The sequence below is a fragment of the Notothenia rossii genome, assembly GCF_949606895.1.
Source record: "Notothenia rossii genome assembly, chromosome: 3".
NCBI classification, from domain to species: Eukaryota; Metazoa; Chordata; class Actinopteri; order Perciformes; family Nototheniidae; genus Notothenia; species Notothenia rossii.
The window spans coordinates 28,284,753-28,312,637 of record NC_136901.1 but is presented as its reverse complement, the minus strand read 5'-3'; the positions used below and the strand labels follow the sequence as shown (position 1 = coordinate 28,312,637).

The window sequence follows — 27,885 nt, the reverse complement described above, 5'->3', positions numbered from 1 at the left end:
TAAGGTTGGCGGCTGCACACTGCACTATATGGGCGCTGACGAGGAATCTAATTGGCCCAAATTGGAACGGGACACCCACTTTTGAGGGGAGAAAACCGCCTAACCTGTAGTAAAATGTCTCAGGGGTAAAATATAAAAATAGCCTCTAATAGGCACTGAAATACTCTCACAAGATAGATATAGATAGATAGATAGATAGATAGATAGATAGATAGATAGATAGATAGATAGATAGATAGACAGACAGATAGATAGAGTTTATTCAACCCAAATGATTAGTCAAAAATATTTAAGTAAAACATTTTTAAAAGTTAAAATAATACAAATGAACATTAGTGGCAAGTATATAAAAAATAACATTAGCGTACACATTCGCAATAAAAAGGACATTTATCACTAGACTATCTAAAATAATACACAATATAATGCAAATATTGAATAATTTGAGTACTCCGCAATATACAGTACAGTCTCAATTAGCTGCAGGGATATATAGAAATATACTACACAGACAGATATTGGATTATATATACAGAATAATTGTGCAAAGTAGCTGTTGTGCAAATTGTTGTGGGTTATGGAAAAAGAAGACACTTTACACCCTATGGAGCAGTGAGTTCTCTCTCTTTATAAGTGTAATATTGCACAACCTAATCAACATCCTAATGTCCTAACACGTCGTAGGAAAGATGAATAAGATGTTTTACTGTATTTAATGCTGTGGTTAATTTGGAAAAAGTTGATATATCATGAAACATTGTCGAAACCTCTTCAATCGTGCAGTCACGTAAATCTTGGGATAATTACTTTGTTTCCCTTACTTTACATTGAAAGTATAGAAAGAAATTCCCTTTACAGTTCAAGTACACTAAAGTGTTCTTCTACAACCTTTAATTACACTCAGCACAATCAAGTTATACAGAGTTAATTTTCTCTAAAATTGAGAATATTTTTACCAAAACACTGCTTCTGTCCATGAAGTCAAAAATGATCAATTCCCATACCCATTCCCAGTTTTCAAGACTTGCTGATCCTCACACAAAATAAAAGAAACCAGCAGAATCTGGTTCATTAATGAATCACACAGAGTGATTCAAATCTGTCTAGACCTGCCTGAATGTGGTCTCACAGAAAGCATATTTTTTGTGGGAAAAAACTCTTTCTGGCACTTAATCATCAACTCAGCTTGCAAACAGACATTATAGATAGAAATACAATCATTTAAAATCATATACGCTAAGTCAAATTAAAGTACAGCTGCACTCATTCATGATGGTCACAAACTACAAAAGAGAATTAGAGAGTTCTTTTTTTTATTATTTCCAAAAACCAAGAGCACCTTCTTTAAACTTGTTTCAACTTCCCACCACTCTGGACCTTTCATTTTCAGAAGAAACAAGGACATTTTTTTTTTTAAATGTTGGGAAAGAGTTGTTACGGTAATTTTTAGGCGTATATCACAATGTAAATATGAAGCGCATACATATAAGATGATGAAGAAAGCATAATTATTTCTTTTTAAACATTTTGACAATCCTAAAGTTGACTTTCGCACCTTTGGCATGGATGAGTCACTTCCTAAAGGTGTCGACACGGCCACACCTGTGCCTCCCAAAGAGCAAACACCATAGAGGTAAAGTTACAGGACCTGACAGGGCCATGTTTCCATTACGACAATGAGCGTTTGTTTATCATGGTTACTGCGTTGTAAATACATGTTGTTAGTTATAATCTATGCGAAGAATTTTAATTGGGCATTAATTGAAACAGGTGATGTGGAGACTCCTGAGAGTCGGCTTCTGGACAGATTTTAAGGTGTGTCTGCTTGGGATGATTTGTATCAAATCAGCATGCGAACGTTCAGTAATACGTTGTGCTGATTAAATCTGTATATTAATGCCTTTTATCCATAATTATGTTAAAATAATTGCAGACTCTTCACACCCTGGACACTTCCTGTTTGCCCTTCTGCCCTCCGGTAGACGCTACAGGTCAATTAAATCAAGGACAAACCAACTGAAAAACTGTTTCTACCCCAGAGCCATACGAGAATTGAACACCGTCAAACGTTTTATTAACTCATTAACTGATCGACATCAGAGATGCAAAATATCATCCCTGTGTTTTTTATATTGTAAACTGTATTTAAATTATGTGTGGGCATGTATGCATGTTGGTATGGATGGGTGAGCATATGTTTATGTGTGTATATGTTTATATAGATATATATTTATTCGTTTTATGTGGAAATGCACTGCGAGGATTGCTTTTTTAAATTTCGTTGCGATGACAATAAAGGAATTCTATTCTATTCTATTCTATTAACATTAAGACATGTATTACTATTTTATATTCATATTTAAAGGGCCAGGTATAAAACATGGACCGTATAACCTACGCTGGTTTGCACTTCAGAGATGGGCCCTTTGAAATAGAAACACACAGTAAATGTATGTTAAGTGAAGGTTAAAAAAATGTAATGTTGTCAGGGGCTTCTGTTATGAGACGTACAAAGAAGAAAGGGACTGAAAACATCAGGGGTGTTTCACTGTTGAATAAATCACAAAAAAATCAATGCAAGTGGTGATCATCAATTGTATATGTTCAGAGGCCTAGTGTGTATGATAACATAAGGTCTTGAGGCAATTGGATGAAAAACACAATATTCATGATCAAAAACAAAGTCAAAGCCGAAACGCAAGAGAAGGGTTCATACGTTTTATAAAAATATATAAGTGTCTAGTGCAGTCTAAGAGGACAGGGTATAAAGACATTATTTAACTGGTATTTCAAAACTAGCTATGTCTCATGAGTTGATGTTATAAAAGTAATCAACAATGGATGTAATTTACTCAACATCAACATACACACACATCGAATTAAAGGCTTCAGAAACATTTTCACAGAACAGGCACTTTATTTCAGCTCTTTGGCAAAATGGAATTATTTGCAACATTAGGAGAACAATTAAAAGGCTAATAGTATGGAGTCCAACAGTAATGGGGCAAAGCAGGAAGTTTATCCAAACTAAAGCAAAGTAGCAAGATTAAAATGGTAAATTACAAGAAAAAGTTATACATTCAAAATTACTCAGGTATAAAATATTTTAAAAGTAAATAGAGAATTGAAAGTTATTGTGAATATTATGCAGGATGACTTCTTTCAGGGTGTGCTTTTATAAAAATATTACAAATATAAGTGGATTATTTTTACTGATGTGGAAATTGGTCACACTGACCAAGATTTTAATAACCTTAACTGCGTACATAAATATAAAGCATTGCATTTTATGGAAATATTAGTCGTATATACACAATTCTAAATATTTAGGATAAACAAACGAGTTAAGTAAAACAATATACATGTATTGTAAAATCAACATTAAATGTCCCAAGTGACAAGAGAGCACATTGTCCTCACACACAGGCAGATTATTTTATATATCATTTCTTAGCCTTTCATTAGTAAATTACATTTGTCATGCATTCGCAAGATTCAAAATGGTCATGATTTTAGCCACAATAAAATCACTACAAAGACAGGAAATAACCGAGTTTCTGGAAGAGTTCTTTTTGTGAACAGGTTCAAATCCTGGGTGTTTCAGTAATACATTGTGCCGATTAAACCTGAATGCCTTTTACCCATATTAACATTAAGACATGTATTACTTATATTTTATCTTCATGTTTAAAGGGCCAGGTATACAACATGGACCGTTGCAACATAGCATTTATAACCGAAGCTGGTTTGCACTTCAGAGATGGGCCCTTTGAAATAGAAACACTCAGTAAATTGACGTTAAGTGAAGGATAAAAAAATGTAATGTTGTCAGGGGGCTTCTGTTAAGAGGCGTACAAAGAAGAAAGGGACTCTAAGAGACTACAAAGAGAGAGAAAATGATCAAAAAGAGACACAAAAACACTCACAACTACCACAACAGCTGCAAAGACACATTGAACGACCAGTAAGGGACGCAAAATGACCAGAAAAAGAGAAAAAACTGCAGAAAAAGGACCGAAGAAATAACAAAAAGAAACACAATCAGAAGGTGATGCCTGCAAAGAGACACAAAACAGCAAAAGGGAGGATGGTGTGTTTGCAGAATGACTTTGAATTTATTTGTCTTCTTTTCGACATTTCTATGCATGACGGCTATTCCGTCATTCTAAAACCCTGTTTCAGATGATTCTCCAGCTAAATCACGGAGCCACATGTGCAGCTGTTCAGTTTCAGATCAACACTGACCCTCTCCTGACTCACCATAAGGTCACTGAGGAGAGAGTCACGACAGTTACTCTCCACATGAACACAGCCGGACAGGGAACTTCAGGTGATGACTCGCCTGCTGTGTCTGAGATATTCTGAAAGCTCACTCTCAGTCTGCCTCAGCTTGTAACAGGATGAAGTGAGTGTGCAGGATTTGGCCTGCAGCCTCCTCTGAGACTTTTTCTGCTGAGTCAAATACAAGCACACCCTGTGACAGCGCGCGGATGAAGTCACAGAGCAAAGTTTGGCCCAAAGTGAGCCGACTCGCCCTCGGTGCTACTAACCTTGCCCTCAGAAGCATGTGGAGTTCATTATCTGCTGGCAAAGGACTTAGAAAGTGAGCTGGTCTGTCATCAAATGATAGCTGGACGAAGGAAAGTAACTGCCATTGACTCACACATTCAAATAAACGTAACGGCTAAAAGTCAATTTAGTGAATCAGACTGCATGATGACTCCTGAATTAAGAAATTATTTGACTTCCCACTAGCTGTGGTAATATATCCTATGGGTGCACATAGTAGAGCTGTATTAGGTTATGGATATTATAAATATTATGAACACCATCCTGACATGAAGTGCACTAAGCAAACAAGAGTGTGTCTTACAGCTCGTCCAGATTTATATTTTTTTACATTTCATCGGATAAACCCAGTAAATGTTATTTTTTGTTTAAACTAGAGGGGAATAATTAACACCTGTGGGATTTTGGTGAGATTATGACCATCCTGGCCAAAGTTACAGAGGGGGGTGACAAATCCAGCAGCAATAACACCAGCTCTGCCAGATTTAGAAGCCCCCCTGCTATTTCATACACCATGAATCCACAGTGAAATGCTTTTGTATACATTAAGAAAATAAACTAAGACATAAGGTGTACAATATTTGAATTCAAAATAATGAATTGTTAAGTACAGTCAGTAGGTTACAATTTGCAGAGGGACACACAAATGTATTTATTTTATTCCGAGAGAAAGTATAATTTAAATGAATAAATAGCAATGAAAAACAAAACATTAAAAAAAGAATTAAATTTAATCATTTTTGACGCTCATTGAATCATTTCCAATATGCTCTCAACTTTGAAGTGAATTAAAAAGTAAAACGGTCTACTGTGAAGCACTTTGAACTGCACTTATTGTATGAAAGGTGTTATACTGAACACTGAAGTCCTTACCAAGCTGCGCTTGCAGTAATAAGTAGTGCACATTTCTTACTGTCCTAATGTGCACAATGTAGTGACTGCTTTTTCATCTTTTGTTTTCTTAGTTATGTTCTCTGTATTTGATATGTTTGTGTAACGTTGCTGCCTTCTTGGCCAGGTCAGCATTGCAAATGAGATTTTATCTCAATGCTTTTATCTGGTTAAATAACAGTTAAATAAAAAATAAAATACAAATAAATACAAATAAAGCTTATTATTAAATAGTATATTATTATTATTATTATTATTAGTATACAGTATATTATTATTATTATTATTATTATTATTATTATTATTCACATAACTCATTCAACTTAAGTCCCATGTCCAGAAACAAGAGGTTGGTATCCAAGATCTTGAAACCAAATGCATCACTAACAGTGATTCAAACGGCTCCTTTCTGAGACGTTGTGAAACTGGAAGTTGGTATAGTGTTCGGCACATTGTGAATGACCTCAGTGAGTATTCGCTTCAATCATCACAGTGGTTTTTATTATTTATTCAGCTGATGATGCTGAATACGTTTCCAGAAAAAGGGTACAGGGAAACAGTGAGGGGGATTACCGTCAGAACACCTTAAATACTTCTGAGGAAAGATTAGTAATAAGTTAATCCCAATTCTTTAAAACAAGGATTCAAAGGCAGCTATTTAGGTATAAGCTAAGTTATAGCCAAGAATAAATGCTTTGTTTCAGCAGAAATTGGGATGTTTGAGTGGGGTCATCCTTATGTTCCCAGGGTCCAAAGCCTGCAGGAGCCAACATACAGTTTCAGATTATAAAAAAACATTCACTTACACAATCCTGGTGGTTTGAACTTCATGAAGTTAAGTTCCAGAGCTCTGTCCTGCGGGTTTTGAGGAGGTCAATAACTGTTTAATCCACTTTAGATCTGTAGACACATTCAGTCGTTCATTATCATATTTTGCTATCTCTGCTATGTCTGCAGACAGGAGCTAGTGATTCAAGTTTCAGGAAACAGACCGTAAGGGACATTTCTTGAATTAGCAGGAAACGCCAGGGAATTTTTGCGGGAATCATTGCTAGAAAAAAACGTGTTGGCATGCTTACACCAGCAAAGTTTTGTTAACCTTTCCTTGAGTAATGTAATGCAGGTCTTATCAAGTTTAGAAATGTAAACCCTATAGTGTCATCCTAATGGTATTTGTCTTTGCATGTCAAATAAGTGGCCCTCTTTTCAGAACAATTTATATTTAACCAGGTAATGTGTCTTGATGATGGTAAACCCATTGGCACAATGACCCAAAGTGCTTTTACTTGTGCCATGCTATAGGCTCCATGTTGGTGTATTTATTTTTTCAATCATGCGTGGGACATGAACATGGGGGTACATATTTTTTTGTATACACCATACACTTTATCACACAACACGGATCCATCAAGATCATTCTGAAAAACAAAAACAGCTTGACATTTAACAGCTTGACATTTAAAGTGTCATGGGGAACTATGGTGAACAAAGAGATACGCTGACTCATGTTGTGTCTATTTCCAGATAAATATAATATCTAACAAAATTCGTGGAAAACTAGGTGACTAAATTCTAAGGCAAGATAAAGTGATTTCATTCTGTAGAAGCATTACAAACTGCTGGAGGACAATTTATGTGGGTGGACTAAGGATTGTATAAAAAAAGTGATTGCGTCACAAATTACAGTGAAGAGTCCGGGTTTGACCACAGGAGGGCGCATTTTTCCACAACCAGTCTTTACATGCAGGAATGACACGGGAAATCAACTAAAGTGGGCTTTTTAAAATGTATTTGACATCTGCAGGAAGCAAGAGTAGTTCATATATTTACACTTTGGGAGGCTTAGATACAGGATAAAAAAAATGCATTAAAGGATGAAATATCTTGGCTTTTATCCTGTAATGTTGGCAGATATTTATATTTAAATACCTGAATATGAAGATAAACCATTCAGTCCTATCTACTTGCATGGGTCAAAAAGTCATACTATAATGAGTCATTATTGCCCTTGTTTGGAGTATGACATGTCCTATAAATCATTTTACGGTTATGTTTTTTACCATGGTGTTTCATGGGGGAAATTGCTCTTTGCCAACCCTGCAAGTGGCCACAGAGCAACATTTGAAAGCAAGAGTGAGACTGACTGTCAGTAAAGTAAAACCCGCAAACACATTTTTGCATATTTGAATTTCATCTTTATTTGTTTTATTATATACTTTGTGTTTTTACATAAAGAGACATATTTCTTTTACACATATAGATTATATGGTTAATTTGTATCTGTATATATGTACACCTTAAATAAATCTTACATTAACACCAAGAAAATAAAACATTTACAGTGCAAGAATGTTTGTTAGTGGTCCAGTGTCGTTTACCCTCATAAACCACAATCAATGCCAATCTCACATGCTAAACCACCTTCAGTTCTTCCTTTGGTTTTCCTCTCGTCATGCTCTCACATAAAAACGTGGGGAAAAATATATATTTGCAATAAAAGTGCACAAGTACAGTATGCACATGTGAGTTTAGTGATAGCGAATTATCTTTTGACTTATTAAAGCAAGACACTTTTAGGAAATACTCATATAGCTTTATACTATATTACTGTTAGCTTAGCTTAGCTTAGCACAAACAGTCAAAACACGGGGAAAGAGCTTGGCCAGCGCATGACCAAATGTAAAACGTCTTGTTCTTACACTTTGTTTTTTAGCTTTAGATGTGCTTTGTAGGTGGATTTTGTTACCTTTGGGCGTTGCTTCTAGATCACTTTTACCGCACTGACATGAAAAAAGTTATCCATCTTATCATTTAGCACTGTGCAAGAAAACAAGATAAGTACTTTCCCCCCCAAAATGTAACCCTTGAGTAGAAACTCAAGCTAAGGTGTGAACACATTAACGTTTTAACGTCCTTAACTTATGCAAAATAATTTCAAAAATCATCATAAAGGCGATTTTGCTTCTTAGAGTCTGGGTTGTGGAAATGGAGATACGAGAGCATGCACACGTAACAGTTTAACATATGAGTAGACAGAGATCATAGCTTACTTTTACCATTTGCAATCCTTGTCAGAAAACATCACAAAGACCTACTGTTGTGTAGATGCTGTTCTCTAACCTGAACCTGAACAGTTTACAGTGTAAAGTATGCTAGTGAGATGTTGCTCAATAATACTAAGGGCCTTATCATTGTCATTCTCCACCCACTATGTCAAAAAAAGAGAAGAAAATAAATAAACTACGTGTGTGGTTCTGTGTATATTTACAAAGTAAAACCAATGTGTTCTTGGTGTTTCTTAATGAATGGATGCATAAAAGTGAACATTATATCGTTGGTCTAAGCTCAGCTGTACAGTCAGTGGGTAACCAGCCCAATTTCCTCGCATGCATTTCCCCTCACACATTCAGAGAATCTATTTACTATTATGTTACAGTCACTACACTGCTGTACAGAGGCTGTGTTGAGGTAAAGAGGGTGTTTCTGACCAGCTCTATAGGAAGGGGGTCAGAGAAATGTTGCCCACGTCAGACAGGAAGGACAGACACTAAGGGAGGGGGAGGATGATTCTCTCCACACACACACACACACACACACACACACACACACACACACACACACACACACACACACACACACACACACACACACACACACACACACACACACACACACACACACACACACACACACACACACACACACACACACACACACACACACACACACACACACACACACACACACACACACACACACACACACACACACACACACACACACACACACACACACACACAATATTGCTGTTAAATTTGTGATTTCCACAGTCTATGTAGCTTAAGGAGTGATTATGATTTCTATTTCCAGTATAAAACACAGTTTGGTGTATTTCTTTTTCTTTGCAGTTAGTCGCAAAATACTGGTAGTATAACCTCTAGTCATAGATAAATATAAGGAATGGTCATTGTGTGATGACTTTAAATGCAGGTTGCACACATGCACACAAAAGCACCTTGGATTAGAAAATAAATTGCACAAGTTTGATAGATATCATTGACCATACATGTTGACACTTTCTACATAGAGACTGAACACTGGATTGCATTAAGAAGTTATGAACATGTCTGAAAAAGTATACATTTTGGTATACATCTTCTTAAATGTTGATTGGTATAATTCACCTCCAAGTGTCTATTTTAACATGCAGTTGACTCCTTTAACTACGAGCGCAGGAGCGTGACTAGCCGGTGAGTTGAGCCCAGTTCTACTGTGAACAAAGCACTACACATTGACTAATCTAAATCAACCATGACGCTTAAACACTGTTCACTTTTTTTTCAAATGTATTATTTTGACATTGACTTCATTACGGAGCTTTAATGATCCTAAATTACTCATGCCTTTTTTTTTCAACCAGTGAAAGATATTGAAGGCTAGCAAATATTTTGGGAGGCTAAAACTTCAATTTAATTTTTTATCTTTTGTAAGTCGGTGCGTGTGAAGCATGGAAAGAACTGCACAATCAGAACGTGTGTTCAGTGGCAAAAGAACAAAAAGAGGAGCAGATTGTCAAGATGGCTCTACTTTACCTAATACTGCTACAGTACATCTAGTGCTACTTCTATATATTTCATGAAAATGAATCCCAAAAAAAAGAAAGAAGAAGAATCCTCTTCAGTGGTGAAGAATGACATCCAGCAGGGGAGAGGGAAGCTTCAACGCAGACTGAACGCATGATGAAATTGCAAAAAAAAGAAATAAGAACGTTTGTCTGCCCAGTGAGAGTGCTTCCTCCTTTTCGAGTCTTTTAGCTCAACGCCACGTTTGACCTCACAGGCTGCCGGCTCCTCAAACTCCTCTCCACTCCTGGTATCAGCGTCTGTTGTGTGTGGTCAAATGTGCTCACAATGTCAGCTCAGCAACTGCATTTAATATTAAGAGTTTAATACAGCGCCCCCCCTCCTCCCCAAAGTTCACAGGAGGTCATTCTCCTCAACCTACCAGGCGTGGCCTTGATTTCAGCTCGTCTAGTGACACTAATGGCATGCATAACGCTTCTATATTTGGCTGATGGACCCATAACTCGCCCCCCCCACCTGCCAATTAAATAATAATACAAAATAAAAATCCACTATGCTAAACCAGCCAAGCCAAAGTCTTGTGCCATTTTCAACCTCACCCCCACCACCACCTGCTCTTTTTGAAAATGTTTTGTATTATTTTTCTTGTCCTGTCGTCCTTCTTCTTCTTTTATTCCTGGAGTAAAGTATCACACGGGTTGTGGGTGGGGGGGGGGGGGAGGGGGGGCGATGGCAGACATGGAGGGTGGTGGTGGCGGTGGTGGTTGTGGCGGTGACGAGGGACAGGAAGAGGCTCCTCAGATGGACACGGGACAGGTGAGGACCTTGTCCTCCAGCATGACGCTGAGCACCAGGAAGACGAAGTACAGCATGAACATGATGAAGCCCAGCATCTTGCTCATGCGCCACTTACAGGCGGCGATGGAGATGATGACGAAGAGGAGCATGATGAAGAGGAGCACAATGGCGCAGAAGAGGCCGTTGGAGCTGACTTTCACCGGAGACATGTTGTTGATAAAGGACCACAAGAGCCAGGGGAACGGCAGTCTGCGAATAAAAAAACACGTTCAATAAAGCTTCATGTTGTAAGCAATTACTAGGTTAAGAAGACAACAGTATGTACAATTACGAATGTCACAACTTCAATTATTTTGAATCTAGATTTCTTTTTCTGTTATGAGAATTCTCACACACAGATAATATGATTCTAATTTGACAACAATTTAGACAAAAGTCTAATTTGACAATAATTTAGACAAAAGCTAATCAAAGAGCAACTTAGCAGCACCTGCCCATACTTTTATTTCTCACCTTGCTTCAGTTAATAAATAATAATAATGCATTTTATTTATAGAGCGCTTTTCTAGAAACTCAAAGACACTTTACAGAGTAAAAATTCATAAAAACATAATTAAACCAACACACCTAAAATATATATAAAACACAACAATGATTACAGACATATAATAAATATATAAATAAATAAAGGACCTAAAGTTGTGCACTAAAGGGTTTTGCCTTACACCGTTGTTACATCGCAATTATATACTGTGGGAAATATAAATAAAGCACAACACAGCCTGATTACATGGGTAATCGCCATTTGCTTGCACTGAAGTTACCTTCCCCCACCTAATCCTTATAAAAAAAAAGGAAAAGGTAAAGGCCGACAATGGTAAGGAGAAAATAACATATTCATATAAAGAAAAATGTAATCATGTAAGAGGCTCTGTGCGTACCCTACTGTAATGTCGAAGATGTTGGAGCCGACGGAGCTGGAGACAGCCATATCCCCCAGCCCCTTGCGTGCCACAATGACACTGGTAATGAGGTCAGGGATGGACGTTCCAGCTGCTAATATAGTCAGGCCCATAATCTCCTCCGTAATCCCGATGGTCTCTCCAACCTGCAAACAAAACAAAAAAGGAAAAAATAAAATAAAACTAAGCTTTGGGGTAAATAAAAACCTAATCTTTTGTTCTAGCTATTTTTAATTTCCTTGTGATGCTTGGGAGCTGATGGAGGTGATAAAAAGCTCTCTGTTTTGAATAATTATGTGGGAGGATTAGACAATATGGTTTTGTTTGAAATGTCAAGGATGGAGAAACGAGACGACTGCATCTTCCTTTGTTTTTTTGAAAAGGATTATGTTAGGATTTTACAATGTTCTGTCGTGATCACACTACACCCAATTCGTCATGTACAGGGGGAGTGAGTCTGTCTTTGGGAAAGTATGTACCTGGTGAGCCCACCACACCATTAAGTAGGAGAATGCTGCAATCCAGCAGATGGAACCGATGAAGGAGATGGGAAAGAACCTTTGGGCAGTCTGAAAGAGAAGAAACACAAAACGAGTTCAACACTTCTCCGTCCCACACTGAGGATTCTTGTTTTCAATGTGAGGATAGACTGTCTCCCCCACCGGCTTCCTGACGTCGGGCAGCGTTAACCACAGTGGGAGGACGATGGGAATGATGAGGAGGTACGTGATGCGCTTGTGGCAGGAGTCGGGCCAGGACAAGCTCAGAGGCTGGTCGTCCTCCTCCTCGTCCTCAGCCTGAGAGCAGAACACAAACAATAGAGGAGAGGTTATAAAACATTCATCAGGATTGGTTGTTAAAACCCAGAGAATTACAGTTTTAAACAGGCTGTAAAGTTGTTAACAAACACGCAACAAAGGTACTTGATGGGTTTACATAAAGATCATGGTTTGGATTAAAATAATGATGGTTAAGTTATGTAAATAAAATAAAAAAGGCGGTCCCAACATTTACTTTTCGGCTAAACATAATCGACAATGCAGACTGGTATGACAATAATGGTGTTGTTGTTTACTTGTGCATCCACATCACCAAAACTGCTTTTTTCCAGCTCAAGAACATTGCCTGCCTCTGACCCTCCCTCTCTTCTACTGCTGCTGAAACCCTCATCCATGCACTCATCACTTCCATACTCGACTACTGCATTAGGCTAATGCAGTAGTCGAGTATGGCAGTGATGAGTGATGGAGGCATCTCACAACTTCACATGATGATTTAAAATTAGCACACTCTACAGTTTACCAAACAAAATCCCCAACAAACTGCAATACGTCTTCGACAACCTCCACTGGCTCCCAGTTAAATACAGAATCGACTTCAAAATATCACCCACCACCTTCAAAGCCCTGAACAACGTGGCCCCTCCCTATCTCTCTGACCTCGTCCACTGTCCCATCCCCACCCGCTGCTTCAGGTCCGGAGATGCAAGCACCCTAAAGACCACCAGGACTAAGCTCCGAACCCCTCCCTGTACACATCAGACAATCAACCCCCCTATCATCCTTCAAACAAGCCCTCAAAACCCACCTCTTCAAACTGGCTTTTCCCCCCATGTCATAACTCGAAAAATGCGCTATATCAATTAAATGTATTATTATTGTGCATATATCTAAATAAAACTAGAGAGGAATCATGAAATAACGTGAGGAAATGCACATCTGGAATAAAGAAACCTTAAAGGCTAATAAAAGGGAACCTAACATTAGGTCTATATCTGTATATCTGTTATACTTTCAAAAGGACCTGGATATTTATCTGAATTAATGTCAACTTTGCTAAATAACTCCAGAGTTTGAAAAAATGATGCCATTTTAGCCTTCAAGCTTTATTTAGTGGCGATTCTAACCATTTTTGATATTTAACAATGAGTGGAGACGATATATAATACAGTGTAATCACTTGGTGTTTCATTCACCTTACCTTTAGCTAAGTCAGGCTTTTTGCATGTTCCTATAGCAATGTCGGAAAAAGTGTCTCCTTTAGGGTAACATGTCTCATTGGGACACACCTCTCCATAGCAACTATCTGGAGGGGTGGGTAGTGCAACACAAGCATTCAGGAGGCCTGCAGAAAATGGAAGGCAGGAACTGGAAGTGCATGTGCTTTTTGCTCAGCGGTGACCTTAAGACAGAGGAGTGTGGGGAGAGTGATTGGGGAGATTGCAGCAAGCCTGAGGCCCCCCCCCCCCCACCAGTGCTGAGGCTGGCTGCGGCGGCACACCCTCGGGGGGGCTGATTGGACCTGCCACTGGAATGCCAAGTGAGCCAAAGACTGTCACCTCGCTGCAGATCAGCCTCACAGAAACGGTCCAGAGACTTTCTGCAAGAAAGACTCTAAATCTCCTTTTTATTTAGAGCATTAACTGTTGTGTCCAGAGTTGGGAAGTAGTGTAGTACAAATACTTTGTTACTGTATTTTTCTGGTATCAGTACTTTACTCCACTACTTATTTTTCTGACAACTTTTTACTTTTACTTCTTACATTTTTAACACCTGTACTTTCTACTTCTTACATTTTCAAAACAGTCTCTTTACTTTAGTTTGAATGTGTGTTTGGTGGCGTGATCATTATTATTTAGAGTCATTGTGTGCCTATTGATTTGAACACGATCCCTGTATCCATCACTTCCTGGTCTTCTCTAAAGAAGAGGGACCAATGAAAACATTGTCATGTTGCCGTTGTTCAGCATGGAAACATTCATTAGCTAACAATGACATTATTGTTCTATTAATATAAGGGGAGGTCAGGTACTCTTTAAAACAGCTGCTAGTTATGGGTACTTTTTACTTAAGTACATTTCAAAGCACATACTTCTTTACTTTAATTGAGTAAAGAAGTTTAGTCAGTACTTCTACTTTTACCAGAGTATTTTTAAACACCAGTATCTGTACTTCTACTTGAGTAAAGGATGTGTGTACTTTTGCCATCTCTGGTTGTGTCCGCAGCAGCGAAATCACTCCCTACTAATCAATCTGGTACTTTAAAACAACAAAGCCTTCTGAGAGTGGGAACATGACTTGGGTCCCTTTGTATCCAATTATACAGGATGGTAAGGAGCCACGGGGACCTGCGGAGAACAGGTCCACACATGTAGATCCACTGATGACCTCAAATGTGTCTCTTGCCCTTTTGAGAGTTAGCCAAGGTGTAAAAATAATACATTAAAAAACACATGCACACACCACACAGAGCGATGCTGATAACAGATGTACGCTCAGTAAACAATAATTGTCAATCACATTATCGGAACAGAGAGGGAAGCAGAAATCTTTAAAGACGGCTACTGAACGAATCGTGAATCACACAGAGCCTATCCTGCTGTGACAGCCACCGCTGCTGAGTATTTCACGGTAACCTTGGTAATCAGAGCCGCCAAACAAAAGGCAAAGCTTGCATCACTTATGCTCTAATTCTGATTCCCACCTCTCATTATCCAGATGGCTGCATTGTTATATGTTAAAAGGCCTAAAACCAAAAGCCTGAGGCAATAAATCCATTGCTTATCATACACGTGGAGATCTAAGAGGTTTTATCAGGGTTGAATGCAGTGTTTGGAAGCTAGACTTGGTCATGTGATCTAGCAGGAAGTGATGCAGGATTTTGCTCTTTGCCTACAGCTCTTTGATGGATATGTTGACAGCATGCAGGTGAGCGTTTCAGGCCGACGCTGCACACTGTGAGTCTGTCATCTGTCTATTTCTGCTCTCCCTGCCGAAGAGCCCCATAGAGGTGCTGCTGCTCCCTCTCTGACTTGGTTCCCAAATGCCAGCTCCTAGGGGGCCTTCCTGCCCCGCGGGGCCTCAGTTGGCAACACCGCCAACTCCGAGCTTAAAGGCACTGACTTTTACCAGAGCTGCGAGGGAGGTGTGACATTTTCTATTTTTCTTTTTTAACCTGGAGGCATGCGTTTGCTAAGTAGAAACAAAGCTACAAGAGTTGAAATCGACATGAAAAGTGTGAGCAAATGAGCACATCACAACATAAATGTTTTTGATTAAATGTGTTTTTTCCAACTAATCTGCCAAGCGCTGTGACGATTAATCAACTAATTGATTAGTCAATAAAATAAAAATTCATTGCCAACCCTTTAGATCTTTGAGTAGTCGGAAATGTGCTTTTTCATGACATTGATATGAAATCTTATATTATTTAGCAAAGCAATCAGATATTCATGATGTTACTTCCTCCCTGAAATACATAATGCCTACATGATGTACACAGTGTGTGTTTTTACTGAAATCGTTTTAGTTCAGAGAGGAGCTCGGATGAGTCACAAATTCCTGTTGGTTGTGATCTTCTCAGAATGTTATTTAAAGACCCGATTACGGGAGCTTTACGCTCTCATACATTATTCAAAATGTGTGCTGAAAGTAGAAAATCCTGTCGTGTATGTTCTACCGAAAGACAATTTGCTGCGAATCCTAGCCTGAATATGAGATTAATATATTTGTTACTTTTATGAAAAATGCCCGTCTGTTGATTTGGGAAATATTGCAGTGCGTTTCTGTCAGCACAGCTCTCAAAGCTTTTAAAGTCAGCTGCTGCTTTTAGTTTGACCTTATTCCCCAATCTTGGTTGCCAAGGCATCCAGGAGGAATTGAACAATTAGCATGACGGGCCTCAGGCGGCATGTGAATGTGTGAGATGCCTCCAGCTACTTCCTGACTGACACACACACAGGTGCACTGTGGGACACGCCTCTAAATATAGAAACATATGGGAATTATGCCAATGAGATCTTCCCAATCCTCTGAATGACCATCTGGAATATTCTTTACCATACATGTGCTTTTCTGCCTTCACCTGAAGAATATAGTCTATCATTTTGCTTATTATAGGCACACATATTTTCAGCTTCAACGCAGTGATGACAGTTTTATCTTTAAAGACTCTGATTATGGAAAGAGTGGGAGATCAATGTGGCCTTGCTGCAGTAGATCGATACACACGCAGTCTTAGGGCTCCTCTTCAGCATTTTCTCCTGCAGTCTATTCAGAGAGCGTCCTTAATGCTCCCTCAGCAGCAGACATGCAGCCATACTCAGGGGGGGGCATACAGCGGTCTATAAATACAAAGTGCTACAGTATACATTTTTTATCTGTGTGTTGTAAGGCAAAATGCTTCAAAGACTGGGCTTTGATTCAAAGGGTTGTGCAAGATTAAAATCCACCTAAACGGAAACATTTAACTAAAAACAATGGCTCGTGTAAAGTTATAAACCTTGGGATTTCAATGCAAAGTTAACTCTTGAAAGTATTTATTTGCCCTGCTATTGCCATCAAATGCATTCATTGGTTACCTATCTATATAATAGTCTGCATGGTCACTAGAGAGTGCACCATTTCTGGCTGTCCTTTTCTGCGAATGTATAGTGTATAACTGCAATGCATTGTGGGTGATAATACACAACTGGAGCGAGCACCTTTGTTGAGGTTCAGACAAATGGAAGACATTTCCGAGGGGGAATGTAACAATGGCAGCGAACAGCAAATCAAACATATTATTAAGCAACCATGCCAACATTAATTACATCTGAGTTTTTCAATTTGAACTGTATTTTAATATTATATCTTAACAGTAGCCTACTATGTATTATTTTATTGACCTTAAATCATGTTTCATAATTATGTTATGTATCTATCTAAGGACTGCAGATGGAAATGAGCTATTAGCTAAATTCTGGCATAATTAATCTCTTCTCTTTTCTGAGATAAATATATTTTTATGCATGGTCCTTGTTGAAATAAATACATAATAATAATAATAATAAAAAAGTTTGCAATTTTTCAGAAAACAGATATTTTTGGTTGAAAATACAACTTTTCACACGGTGAATGGCAGCATGATTCAGTCTGTGTTAGTCAATGAAAGAATCCTCCGCCCCCTCTCCTCTCAGTGTGCCGCTTTGAATCGCTGCCCTTTCTCCCCGGGACCGTCTGCTGGCCCAGTGGGTCGCTGCGTCCCACCATCATCGCTCACGCCAGCACCACTCCTGCAGGTGCCATTCTCTGTGTGTGTGTGTGTGTGTGTGTGTGTGTGTGTGTGTGTGTGTGTGTGTGTGTGTGTGTGTGTGTGTGTGTGTGTGTGTGTGTGTGTGTGTGTGTGTGTGTGTGTGTGTGTGTGTGTGTGTGTGTGCGTGTGTGTGTGTGTGTGTGTGTGTGTGTGCGTGTGTGTGTGTGTGAACACCCAGCGGTGGGGAGCAGCAGGTGAGTGAGGAGTGTGATTACAGAACTCAGTGGAAGGAGGTGAGTGTTTGGCAGGTCTGGCTGAAGATGGAGGATCTCGTTCCGAGGGCATGCTGGGAAATTATCAGCAGTAGTGACCTGTGCCGTATTCAATGCATCCATCTCACTCAAGGTGGAATGGATGGAGGGCATAAAATATCCATAAATATCCCTCTGACTTTGATCTGTGCCTCTTACTTTTGCTGTCTTCTCATATCCCGAGCTGGTTAGTTTGATAGGAAATATTTTGGGGGAAATATGGAATTTCTTTTCAACACACTTTTTTCATGTGATTTCTTACCGTTTCTTGACCTTCTTGAACTGCGGTGCCGTTCATGGGTGGTGTCACTTCCACTTCCACACTGGAGCTGTTGGGGAGGTTTTTATCTGTGGGAGATATGAGAGATAATTGTGTAAGTGAGGAGCGTGTAGAGCAGGGATCTCCCACACGTCGATCGCGAACTACCGGTAGCTCGGAAGCCCTCAATAAGTAAAGTAGCTTGCTGGGCACATAAGAGCAGGAAATGTATCAAATTGGTCTGTGTGTGTGTGTGTGTGTGTGTGTGTGTGTGTGTGTGTGTGTGTGTGTGTGTGTGTGTGTGTGTGTGTGTGCGTGCGTGCGTGCGTGCGTGCGTGCGTGCGTGCGTGCGTGCGTGCGTGCGTGCGTGCGTGCGTGCGTGCGTGCGTGCGTGCGTGCGTGCGTGCGTGCGTGCGTGCGTGCGTGTGCGTGTGTGTGTGTGTGTGTGTGTGTTTGTATGTGCCAGGTGTGATTCACATTAGGGGATTGGCACATAAGGGGGGGGAAACACATCTAGTGTATGTGTGTGTTTGTGTGTGTGGGTGTTTTTGTGTGTGTTGTATCTGATCCGGATGGTTACTAATTCCTTTTCTTTATGACCGGGAACACCATGGGTGTTACAAAGTTGACTAAATCATCCAAAATTCAATGAAAGTGGTGGTCAGCACTTTAATATGTTCAAATGTCTACTGTGAAGGATATCATAAAGCCTTAATGCAATCAAATGTAATACAAAAAAATTATGATTGATTAAAGTAGTAAATTGGTCAGATTTGACCTGACCACACCAGGAGGGGTATAGTTGTAAAAAATAAAAGTAAGAAATCATTCCAATGTGTACTATAGGATGGTAAAAAAAAAAAAAAATTAAAAGGGGAGTGATTTGTAAAATATGCATAAAGAAAAAAAGAGAATGCTAACTAGGTTGCATAAGATAAGAATAAACACATTTCAATGATTTGTGGTTGTGATCATATTCTAAAGATGTTTGGATCATAGAAAAGTATACAGCTCCCTTTCATGAGTGTTGAGATCTGTATCCATAAATTCATGTTGTGCTCAAAGTGCACCAGATTGATGCATTTCACTACAACATTTAAAAAAATATATTCCCGGGGATGCATGCCCCCAGAACCCCCTAGAGGAGGTGAGGACCACTCCCAAATCATGCGGGTTAAAATAATTAAATTGCAAACATTTTCTTTTAGTGAACACTGAAAACGGGTCCCACAGACCCAAACAGCACACAAAGGAAGGTTAAAGGTAAGCATATAATAATATAGTATAATGTTCAAATGTGCTAAATATATACACTGCAAAAAGCAAAAAAAAGAGTAGCTCACGTCTTGTTTTATTTTTTTAAAATAGCTCTCATCCTAAAAAAGGTTGGATAGCCCTGGTGTAGAGGATAAAGAGGTGTGAGACAACACCAGCTATGATGCCAAAAGAGCAAAAATAATGGCTACAAAATCTATTTTTATTTTAACTTCTACTGCATTGATATCTCCACCAACCTTACTCCTGATCATTACTACCAAATAATAATGTAATATATTTGACATATAAAAGCCAGTTTGTTCACATAATCCTGAAAAAAGAATTTGCTAATTGCTATGGGGGATTCTTTTTTGGGGTTGTGGGATTAAAAATTTACATTTTTGAGTTTGTGTTTTGCCTAAAAAGTGCATTATAGACTTATTAAAGGAGCTGAGGTTCAAATTTCTAAAATAACAATAAATAAATTGACGACTCAATTTCATTATAGGCCATGCTTATTTAACAGCTATTATTAAAATACAGAGAGCCGAAATCCATTTAATCACATGATAAAACTATAATAACAGTCTAAATAGCTTTAACGAAAGTGTGGATGTGACACATTTAGAAGGATTCTCCGATAGATAATGTGACTGAAAGGTTATAAATAAAGATGGGATATAAAAACAATAATCCTGACAGTATACGTTCTAGACCTGAAAAGTATGCTGTGATGATACCAGTCATGCTTTTGATTAAAATGCTAATATCTTAATGTGGCGCTGTTAGCATAATTTAGCCTGTTGATGAGCATGTATGCCTGGCTTTGATTCTGCCTCTCTGACTACACTGTGGCCTTCAAAGAGCTTCCTCTGGACGCCTGTTTATCCTTTGGTCCAACGCTCTTTGAAGTGAAAAACACATAAATTGGCAGTGACTGTGATTGATTTAAATACAGCTTGAAGACAACACTTGCAATCAATTTGGCAGTTCTTGATAATGTCATGCTTGTTTAACATCGGCCGTGAAGCTCATTAACTGTTTCAGTGGGCAATCCTGACGAATAATATTAGGAATATATTTTTGGAAATATGAATATTTAAGATTCTTGCCTATTGTCACTCTGATTATGCAAGTACAACAGTTTGAAATAGCTGGAAGCTCGCAAAAAAAAACTGTAAATAGTCATAAAATATAAGAAGCAAAACAAAATATATATAATTATATGTACGAAAAATAATATAATGTTTGTTACGTTCCCTCCTGGACTAGGGGAACCAAAGGGAAGTAACAAAATATAAAATAACCAGGCGAGAGAAAAAAGGAGAAAACTGATTGCTGAAGCCACAAGGTGATTTAATAAGCAAAAAGTAAAGAGGGCTCACCAGCCAATTTGCAAAGTAAAATTAAGGTAAACTGCAAACAACTTTCTTATAAAGGAAAGTGACTAAAGTAAAACAATACACAAAGATACACTGGAGCACATCTCCTAATAATCAACAAAACACAGGTTACTAGCAGGCCTCACACAGATATAGAGACACCACACCACACTACACATGCTGCACACATGCAGCCCAGCCTCACTCAACAACAGGCAAATATATCTGATGCCAGATGCTACACAAGCATTGACTAGTCTTTGAAATAACAAGCTTCCCCAGATCCTGCCTACAAACTTACCTAACTATCTTCTGGAGCGTGCCGGGCTCAAGGTGACTGAAACGCCTGCCCCCAACAGGGACTAAATCCCCACCCAGGATTACCCCGAAAATAAAAAAGTCAAAATAAAAAATGAATGTCTGAAGGAATGACTGATTCAGCCAAGCTACAGTAGACACTCCCCTATCTAAACTGAGGAAGCTGACCAACAGTAAGAGACTTAAGCTAATGCTACGCTTCTATACACTACTACTACCACTAAAGACAATATCAAAACTACACAACAAACAATCAATTACTTACTCCTTGTCTCAAAGGATCTCGGACGAATTTTTTTTAAATCCATAAAAAATGTGATGTTTGGTCCATTAACTTAGCATAGAAACTCACATTTGGTATCCTTGTTGTTATTTTGGAAATTATATGACATTTTAAAATGTTCTGGTAGGTATCTTTAAACATTGTAAAGCAGAAATGTTACAAATTATAACTTAAATATCCCAGGAACATGTGAAAGCATCTTACCAGAGCGGCTGGCCACTCCGTTGGCCTTCTCACTGTCCTCCACTTGGCATTTCTTTTTAGCGATCTTATGAAGGATGGATGCCTTCTCTCGGAATTTACCTGCAACAGAGTGGCCACCGTGGTTAAACGCAGAACAGAGAGCTGCATGCCGCAGCGTCTTCACAGCCTCTCGTCCTCCTGCCAGTCAGAGCTGCTCCGCTGTGACCTTTGACCCCAGGCGGCTCACATTTCAGAAGCACACAGTGGTGGCTGTACACAAAACTGCAGTTCAAACAACATTAAGAGTCAATATGACATTGCATATTATATACTGATGATCCTGCAAGGTCCTGGGTCCTCGGTGGAGGCGAAGCCAGGTCGGGGGGGGGGGGGGGGGGGGGTCTCTTGTGAAGATATTCTGGAGGTCACTCCTGTTTACTTACACACATCAGAAACTCACAAGAGGTGTCAGAGGCTAGCTGGGAACTAAAAGCAACCAAAGGGTTTAGCTGGGGACAGCATCACACATCAACAGTCACACATTGGATCATCATGATACTCCTACTATAGTGTTACTTGTACTGGAGTGCCTCCTGATTCTAGCAAAGAGAAATACTGTAGCATGCAAGAGACATCTGCAAGTCAGATTAAATAAATCATTTTGAAATCACTGGAGGTGGTGAATAAATGGCTGCTGATTTCACGTATTGATTCGATAACACTGGACAGATGATGCTGTGTGACGCTAGCATCACGACCTTGTTGCTTGCATAAACTGCGTGATCTCTTGAAATCGCAGAATAACGGCCCATGCCATGTGTTGCCTTTGACACAATCACAAACAACAGTAGAAGAAATATGATACCAAATGCAAAAAAAATCCAACATTCAATTAGCTGTTAATATTTGATGGTTAGGTCTCATATTGCATGTTGTTTTAGTGCAAAACCTTGAGTATCGATATTAGTTTCACTGACGTCCTGTGCGTGTCAGTTTTTTTGCAAGCATGTCCGACTATTGATCAATGTGAAAGATTTTTTTCCTTCATTTTATGAGGGCATGACTGATTCGTCAGTGGTTGACACAGTGACGCGTCGATACGTCCTCCACCCGACCATGTCAACACCGTCTGTGACCTTCTGGCGAAAATCATTAACCACCCCAAGTCACCGCCGGCCTTCCTCACGTCTCCTCTGTCTCACTCTACATTTCGCTCCCGTTTCTCTCACTCTCACTGTCTTTTTCCAACACCATTTCTCTCTCACTTTGTCTTTTGGTCGTTTGGTAACACAGAGCCCCTCCCCGCCTCTGTCTCGCTTTCAGACACACATGCGCTCAGAGATATACGCACACATATTTTCACAAGACGGCGTCACACATTTCTCTTCATTGACATCACTCACCTTACACGGTCATTGTCTGCACGTTATGTGCGGCAGTGAGAGTGTGTTTGTGTGTGGGTGTGAGATAATTATCTTGGCTTGGGAATACGAGTTGGGTTGGGCTTTTTTTAATACATTTCAAAGGAATTCTTTAATGATTAAGAAAACGTCTCTGGCATGAGGTTTCAGTGGGAATACTCTTCTACAGAGAGGGAAGTCACTAGATTAGCAGATAAGTTTGGAAGGTATAACAATAGAAAGTTCAAATATCATACATTTGAAATGTACTAAAACATGTATTTACGATTAATACATTTATATATGTTATATAACAGCTAGCCAAGATACACAGAATGTTCCTATTGGATGAATTCCACTAGATGCTGAAATATGCTAAGCTAGTTAGCTTTAGCATGTGTTGAACTGGGTTTTTTCCTCATCATGCCTGGTTGTTGAGTGATGTGGATTGGTTAAGAGTGTTGAACTGAATTAGCTGGATGTTAATAATCAAAATAGATATTTTTTATTTAGTACATTAAGTTTAAGCTAAGGAGACTTATTTTACTTAATTTAGTACATTCAATTTAAGCTTTAGCTAAGGCTAGCCGAGACTTATTTGACTTGATATAGCTGTTGGGAATGGTTTCACAATTTCATTTTTTTTTTATCTTTAACGGCAAACAACAAAGAAACATGAAGGTTTGATTTGCATAATGATGAAGAGTTGCAGAGTCTTTAAGAACAACCAAGTCCAGCCCTTCTTTACACAGCCGCTCATTTCCCCTGCCGGCTCTGCCTGTTACACAACCACTGGGTGGATGAGTCACTCCAGTTTGCCAAATTCAGCAACGTACGTCTTACATGTGCCCCCGCGGATGGTGCAAGTGAACTCAGAGTGAGTGCTGAGGCATGGATGATTCTCAGCAATGCAGATGGGGCCAAAGAACGAAAGAAAAGAAAAAGTAAACCTTGTTGTGTGTTTTCAGGAGATCTCTTCTGTGCATGTGTGGTTTTACCTGCTATATATATAGGAAATGTGTTCAATTGACCAACATTTAAAAAAATAATCAGTGGCTTTCTCACAAAATCTAATAAATGCAACATATACTCCATTTTCCTTCAAAACATCTTGTTAATGATAACCATAGAAGCACTTCACACAGTAACACACAATATGTACATATTCTCTGGGGAGAAAGAAAGAAAAAAAAGTCACAAAAAAAAGAAAATGAGAATAATTAAAACAAATATGGCATGGCTACCATGATTTGCACTTATGTCAGTGAAATCTCAGAGAGGTTGTCAAACTTTTAAAAAAAAAATGTTGCAAGCAAACAAACAGATGGGGTTGGAGGTGGAGTGTCACGATAAAGATGGAGAAAAACCAAGAGGGATGACAGGAGCTGACTCAAAGAATCAAGTGAAAACTTTCAGGCTTACCTTCCTCAGTCATTGAGTGATAATATTTTAGTTTCCCATAAGTCCCAAGCTCTACAACATCACAGCAAAAGACAAGGGTAAGGCGACGAACAAACAGAGAAAAGGAAAAGAGTGAACATGACAGAACAACACAGGTCCGCTGCTTCTACATCACATACTGCACAAACACTCACACGGCAACACAAGTCTCTCAGAGTCATCACTGCATAAGTGCAAAACAGGGTTGAAAAACAAATGGAATACATTATAGTATTACAGTAGCTGATAGAAAGCCTGCCATTGCCACAGGATAGATCATTATTAGCAAAAAGAAGAAGAGAGGGGGAAGGAGCGGTTGATACTAGAAGAAAAATAATAATAGGTTCATACAATGATATATTAACAAACAAACAGAACAGGGAAGTCTGAAGAGAATTTACTGGGTCAACATGCAACAGAAAGATGAGTCCTCCTCTCCTCTGCACGCACGCGTATTCAAAGACTTGATGATTCAGCGTTTTATTTCCACAATGAAACCCAAACAATTAATTCGATTCCCTTACTGTAGCAGTTCTTGGTGCTACTGTAAATAGGGGGTCAGCACATCAGCATGATGAATTGTTCAGGAATTCAAACCAACAGGGAGTGTGAAGCAGCTGAGCAGAAGACACAGAGGCTCGCGGCCCACAATGCACTTTGTCTCCAAACTGTCTCAAAGGTAGTAATTGATATCATGAGGATTTAATTCTTTATACTTCATCTTAAAGGCCATTATTAGTAGCTTACTGTCTCCTTTTCCAAGCCTCTGTAAGACCAGTTCATCCATAATACAAATAAAAATGATGAGCACCAAGAGGCTGTTCTGAAGCTGCCTTTTTACCACATTCAAAGCTTGTAAATAGTCCACCTCTCTTTGTTATACCTTGCACGTCTTACGTTATTCAGTAAGATATGTATGTGTCTCAATCCAATGTTAACTTATTCAAAATGTTCTCATTTACTGTTTGTAGCAATATAGGCAAAATCAAAGCACTGTAATATATTAACTATTAAATCAAATTCTATGTATTCCATGTAAGAAACAGGAAGTGGTCTACTTTAGCTTGGCCTCTTCTATAAAAGAGAAAGTGGAAACTCTTGCAGTTCTGCATATCACCATAGGTGCCGCCAAATACAACGAAACAGGGATCCGTGTGACTATGACTTAAATTAGCAATTTGTGTAAATGGACCAATCCCTTATTTCACAAACAGACATTTCTAGTTGTTCTGCATGCGTGTTGGTGTACAGTACAGTCAGTACCCACATGCACTCACACTAATATCCAACTGAGCCCAACAGTGAGGGCCACTCCCTCACATGTGAGAGGATTATGGTGCGGATCTCATGCCAAATGGCAGCCTTGGCAGCCCTGAGAACAATCTAATGAGATGAAAACACATCCTATTGCAGAGCGTCTTGCTCATCCGCTGCACTCCCGGACAAGTGCCTCAATCCCACATGATTAGGCTGTTTGGGTCTGAAGTGCACCATCACTGTGCGGCCGGCCTCTGACGGAGGCAGCTCTGAGAGCAATTAACCCAATCAGAGCCCTGCAGCCGGAGAGAAACTGTTGTTGTTTACCAGGGCCCTCTTGTCCTTGGGGTGTGACCTCTAAACCTCTGTTGAGCTGTGTGTGTGTGTGTGTGTGTGTGTGTGTGTGTGTGTGTGTGTGTGTGTGTGTGTGTGTGTGTGTGTGTGTGTGTGTGTGTGTGTGTGTGTGTGTGTGTGTGTGTGTGTGTGTGTGTGTGTGTGTGTGTGTGTGTGTGTGTGTGTGTGTGTGTGTGTGTGTGTGTGTGTGTGTGTGTGTGGGTGTGCGCACTGTCTGCTGGGGGGTGGGGTGTCAGGGAAATTCACAGTCTGTGCTGAAGCAAAAAGGCTTTTAACATTGATTATTTCCTCCCCCCCTATCCAGCAGAGGGTGAGCTCAGAGGGCACACGGGAGGGGGTGTGACATGTGTGCCTCCATGTGCATGTGTGTGTGTGTATTTGTGTGTGTGTGAGGGATGATGGGTTGGTAGGTTGGGGTTGTTCGGTCACAGTTACATAACATGCTGGAGCTACGATTATCCATGGAAATAAATTAAGCAAGGTTTAGGGAGGGATACTACTTATGAAAAGGTTCAAATGTTAACAGTTACTTACATTAAGATGTTTTTCATTACAAGTGTTTTGAAATGTTATGTTTAAATGTGCAAATGAGTCATTATGTAACGCCAACGTTTGGTGAATTAAGTAGAAATCTGCAAAGTCAGTATATTAAACACCTAAATGTGTATTTTGCACACTTCATACCCACTTGTCCTAAAGGAGATTATTGTCAACAGTTGTATACCCCCCTTATTAACTGAAATTGAGAACGGTTCTTTGAAAATATATATTTTATCATAATTTGAAAGATACACCAATTGCCTATATGACTTATGTGGCGATGAAGAATATGCTGCAAAGTGTGACTGTGATCTTTACACATCTCTTTATATTTTGTATACAGGTGAAGATGCTACTATTCCACACACCTACCTAAATATAATCTTGAAGTTAGATGTACAAAATGTTGTTAGAACAAACAATTAAAAACCTACCGCAGAACATCAATGTTTTATATCCGCATAAATGGAAAATATATTGCACAATGGGTTTGAGGTCAGTGACAGCGAGTTTTATTGAGCCATGTGATCGATGGTCCTGGGTCACCATGCAGACACCTCTGCTGGTGGTGTGTGTGTGTGTGTGTGCGTGTGCGTGTGCGTGCGTGCGCGTGCGCGTGCGTGTGTGTGTGTGTGCGTGTGTGTGTGTGTCGGTGGGGGTTAGGGCTAGGGGCTGGACGAATGGATTTAACTCTAATACTAAATGAGTGTTAAATTAATGAAAGTCATGACATAGAACAACCAGACCCTGTGTATTTAAGGTTACTCTTCCTCTATTGTTTCCCTTTATTTTTTGCTTGTGTTTGGGTAAACATTACATCATCACAACCTTACGAAGGGTTACCCTCATTTGCCGCCCTTTGGCTGATCTCCTTCTGTGCCTTGATTAGAAAACTGCCACAAAACAACGCGCCACATGCCCGTTCGTCCCACCCGTTCATCCAATAAGCATCCTGTCTGCCAACATGGGTGTATGGCGGTTCACCCAAATGTCCTCTCTATGCTCCGCCAGCGAGGGTCTTTGGTTCAATGTCTGCTCACAAAAAAAACTGCCTAGCATCGACCACAATGATCTCCAAGGCCAAGT

The 27,885-nt window shown here is 39.4% G+C and overlaps 1 protein-coding gene across 6 annotated transcripts in view; it reads right to left on the bottom strand.

Annotated features, from left to right (window-relative positions):
• Positions 1-7,632: 7,632 nt before the first annotated feature.
• LOC307032561 (sodium/potassium/calcium exchanger 2-like) overlaps positions 7,633-27,885 on the bottom strand; it is a 45,314-nt gene continuing 25,061 nt past the window's right edge. For 4 of the 6 annotated variants that reach the window (XM_079670630.1, XM_079670632.1, XM_079670629.1 and 1 more), the window contains exons 6-12: positions 24,631-24,681; positions 21,830-21,928; positions 18,389-18,474; positions 12,466-12,600; positions 12,283-12,372; positions 11,783-11,949; positions 7,633-11,090 (exon numbers count right to left, since the gene is read on the bottom strand). In XM_079670630.1, coding sequence (XP_079526756.1) covers positions 10,841-11,090; positions 11,783-11,949; positions 12,283-12,372; positions 12,466-12,600; positions 18,389-18,474; positions 21,830-21,928; positions 24,631-24,681 — 878 coding nt within the window. In that variant the 3' untranslated portion in view covers positions 7,633-10,840. The remainder of the gene's footprint in view (positions 11,091-11,782; positions 11,950-12,282; positions 12,373-12,465; positions 12,601-18,388; positions 18,475-21,829; positions 21,929-24,630; positions 24,682-27,885) is intronic. The other 2 variants (XM_079670634.1, XM_079670633.1) reach the window with 1 other exon arrangement.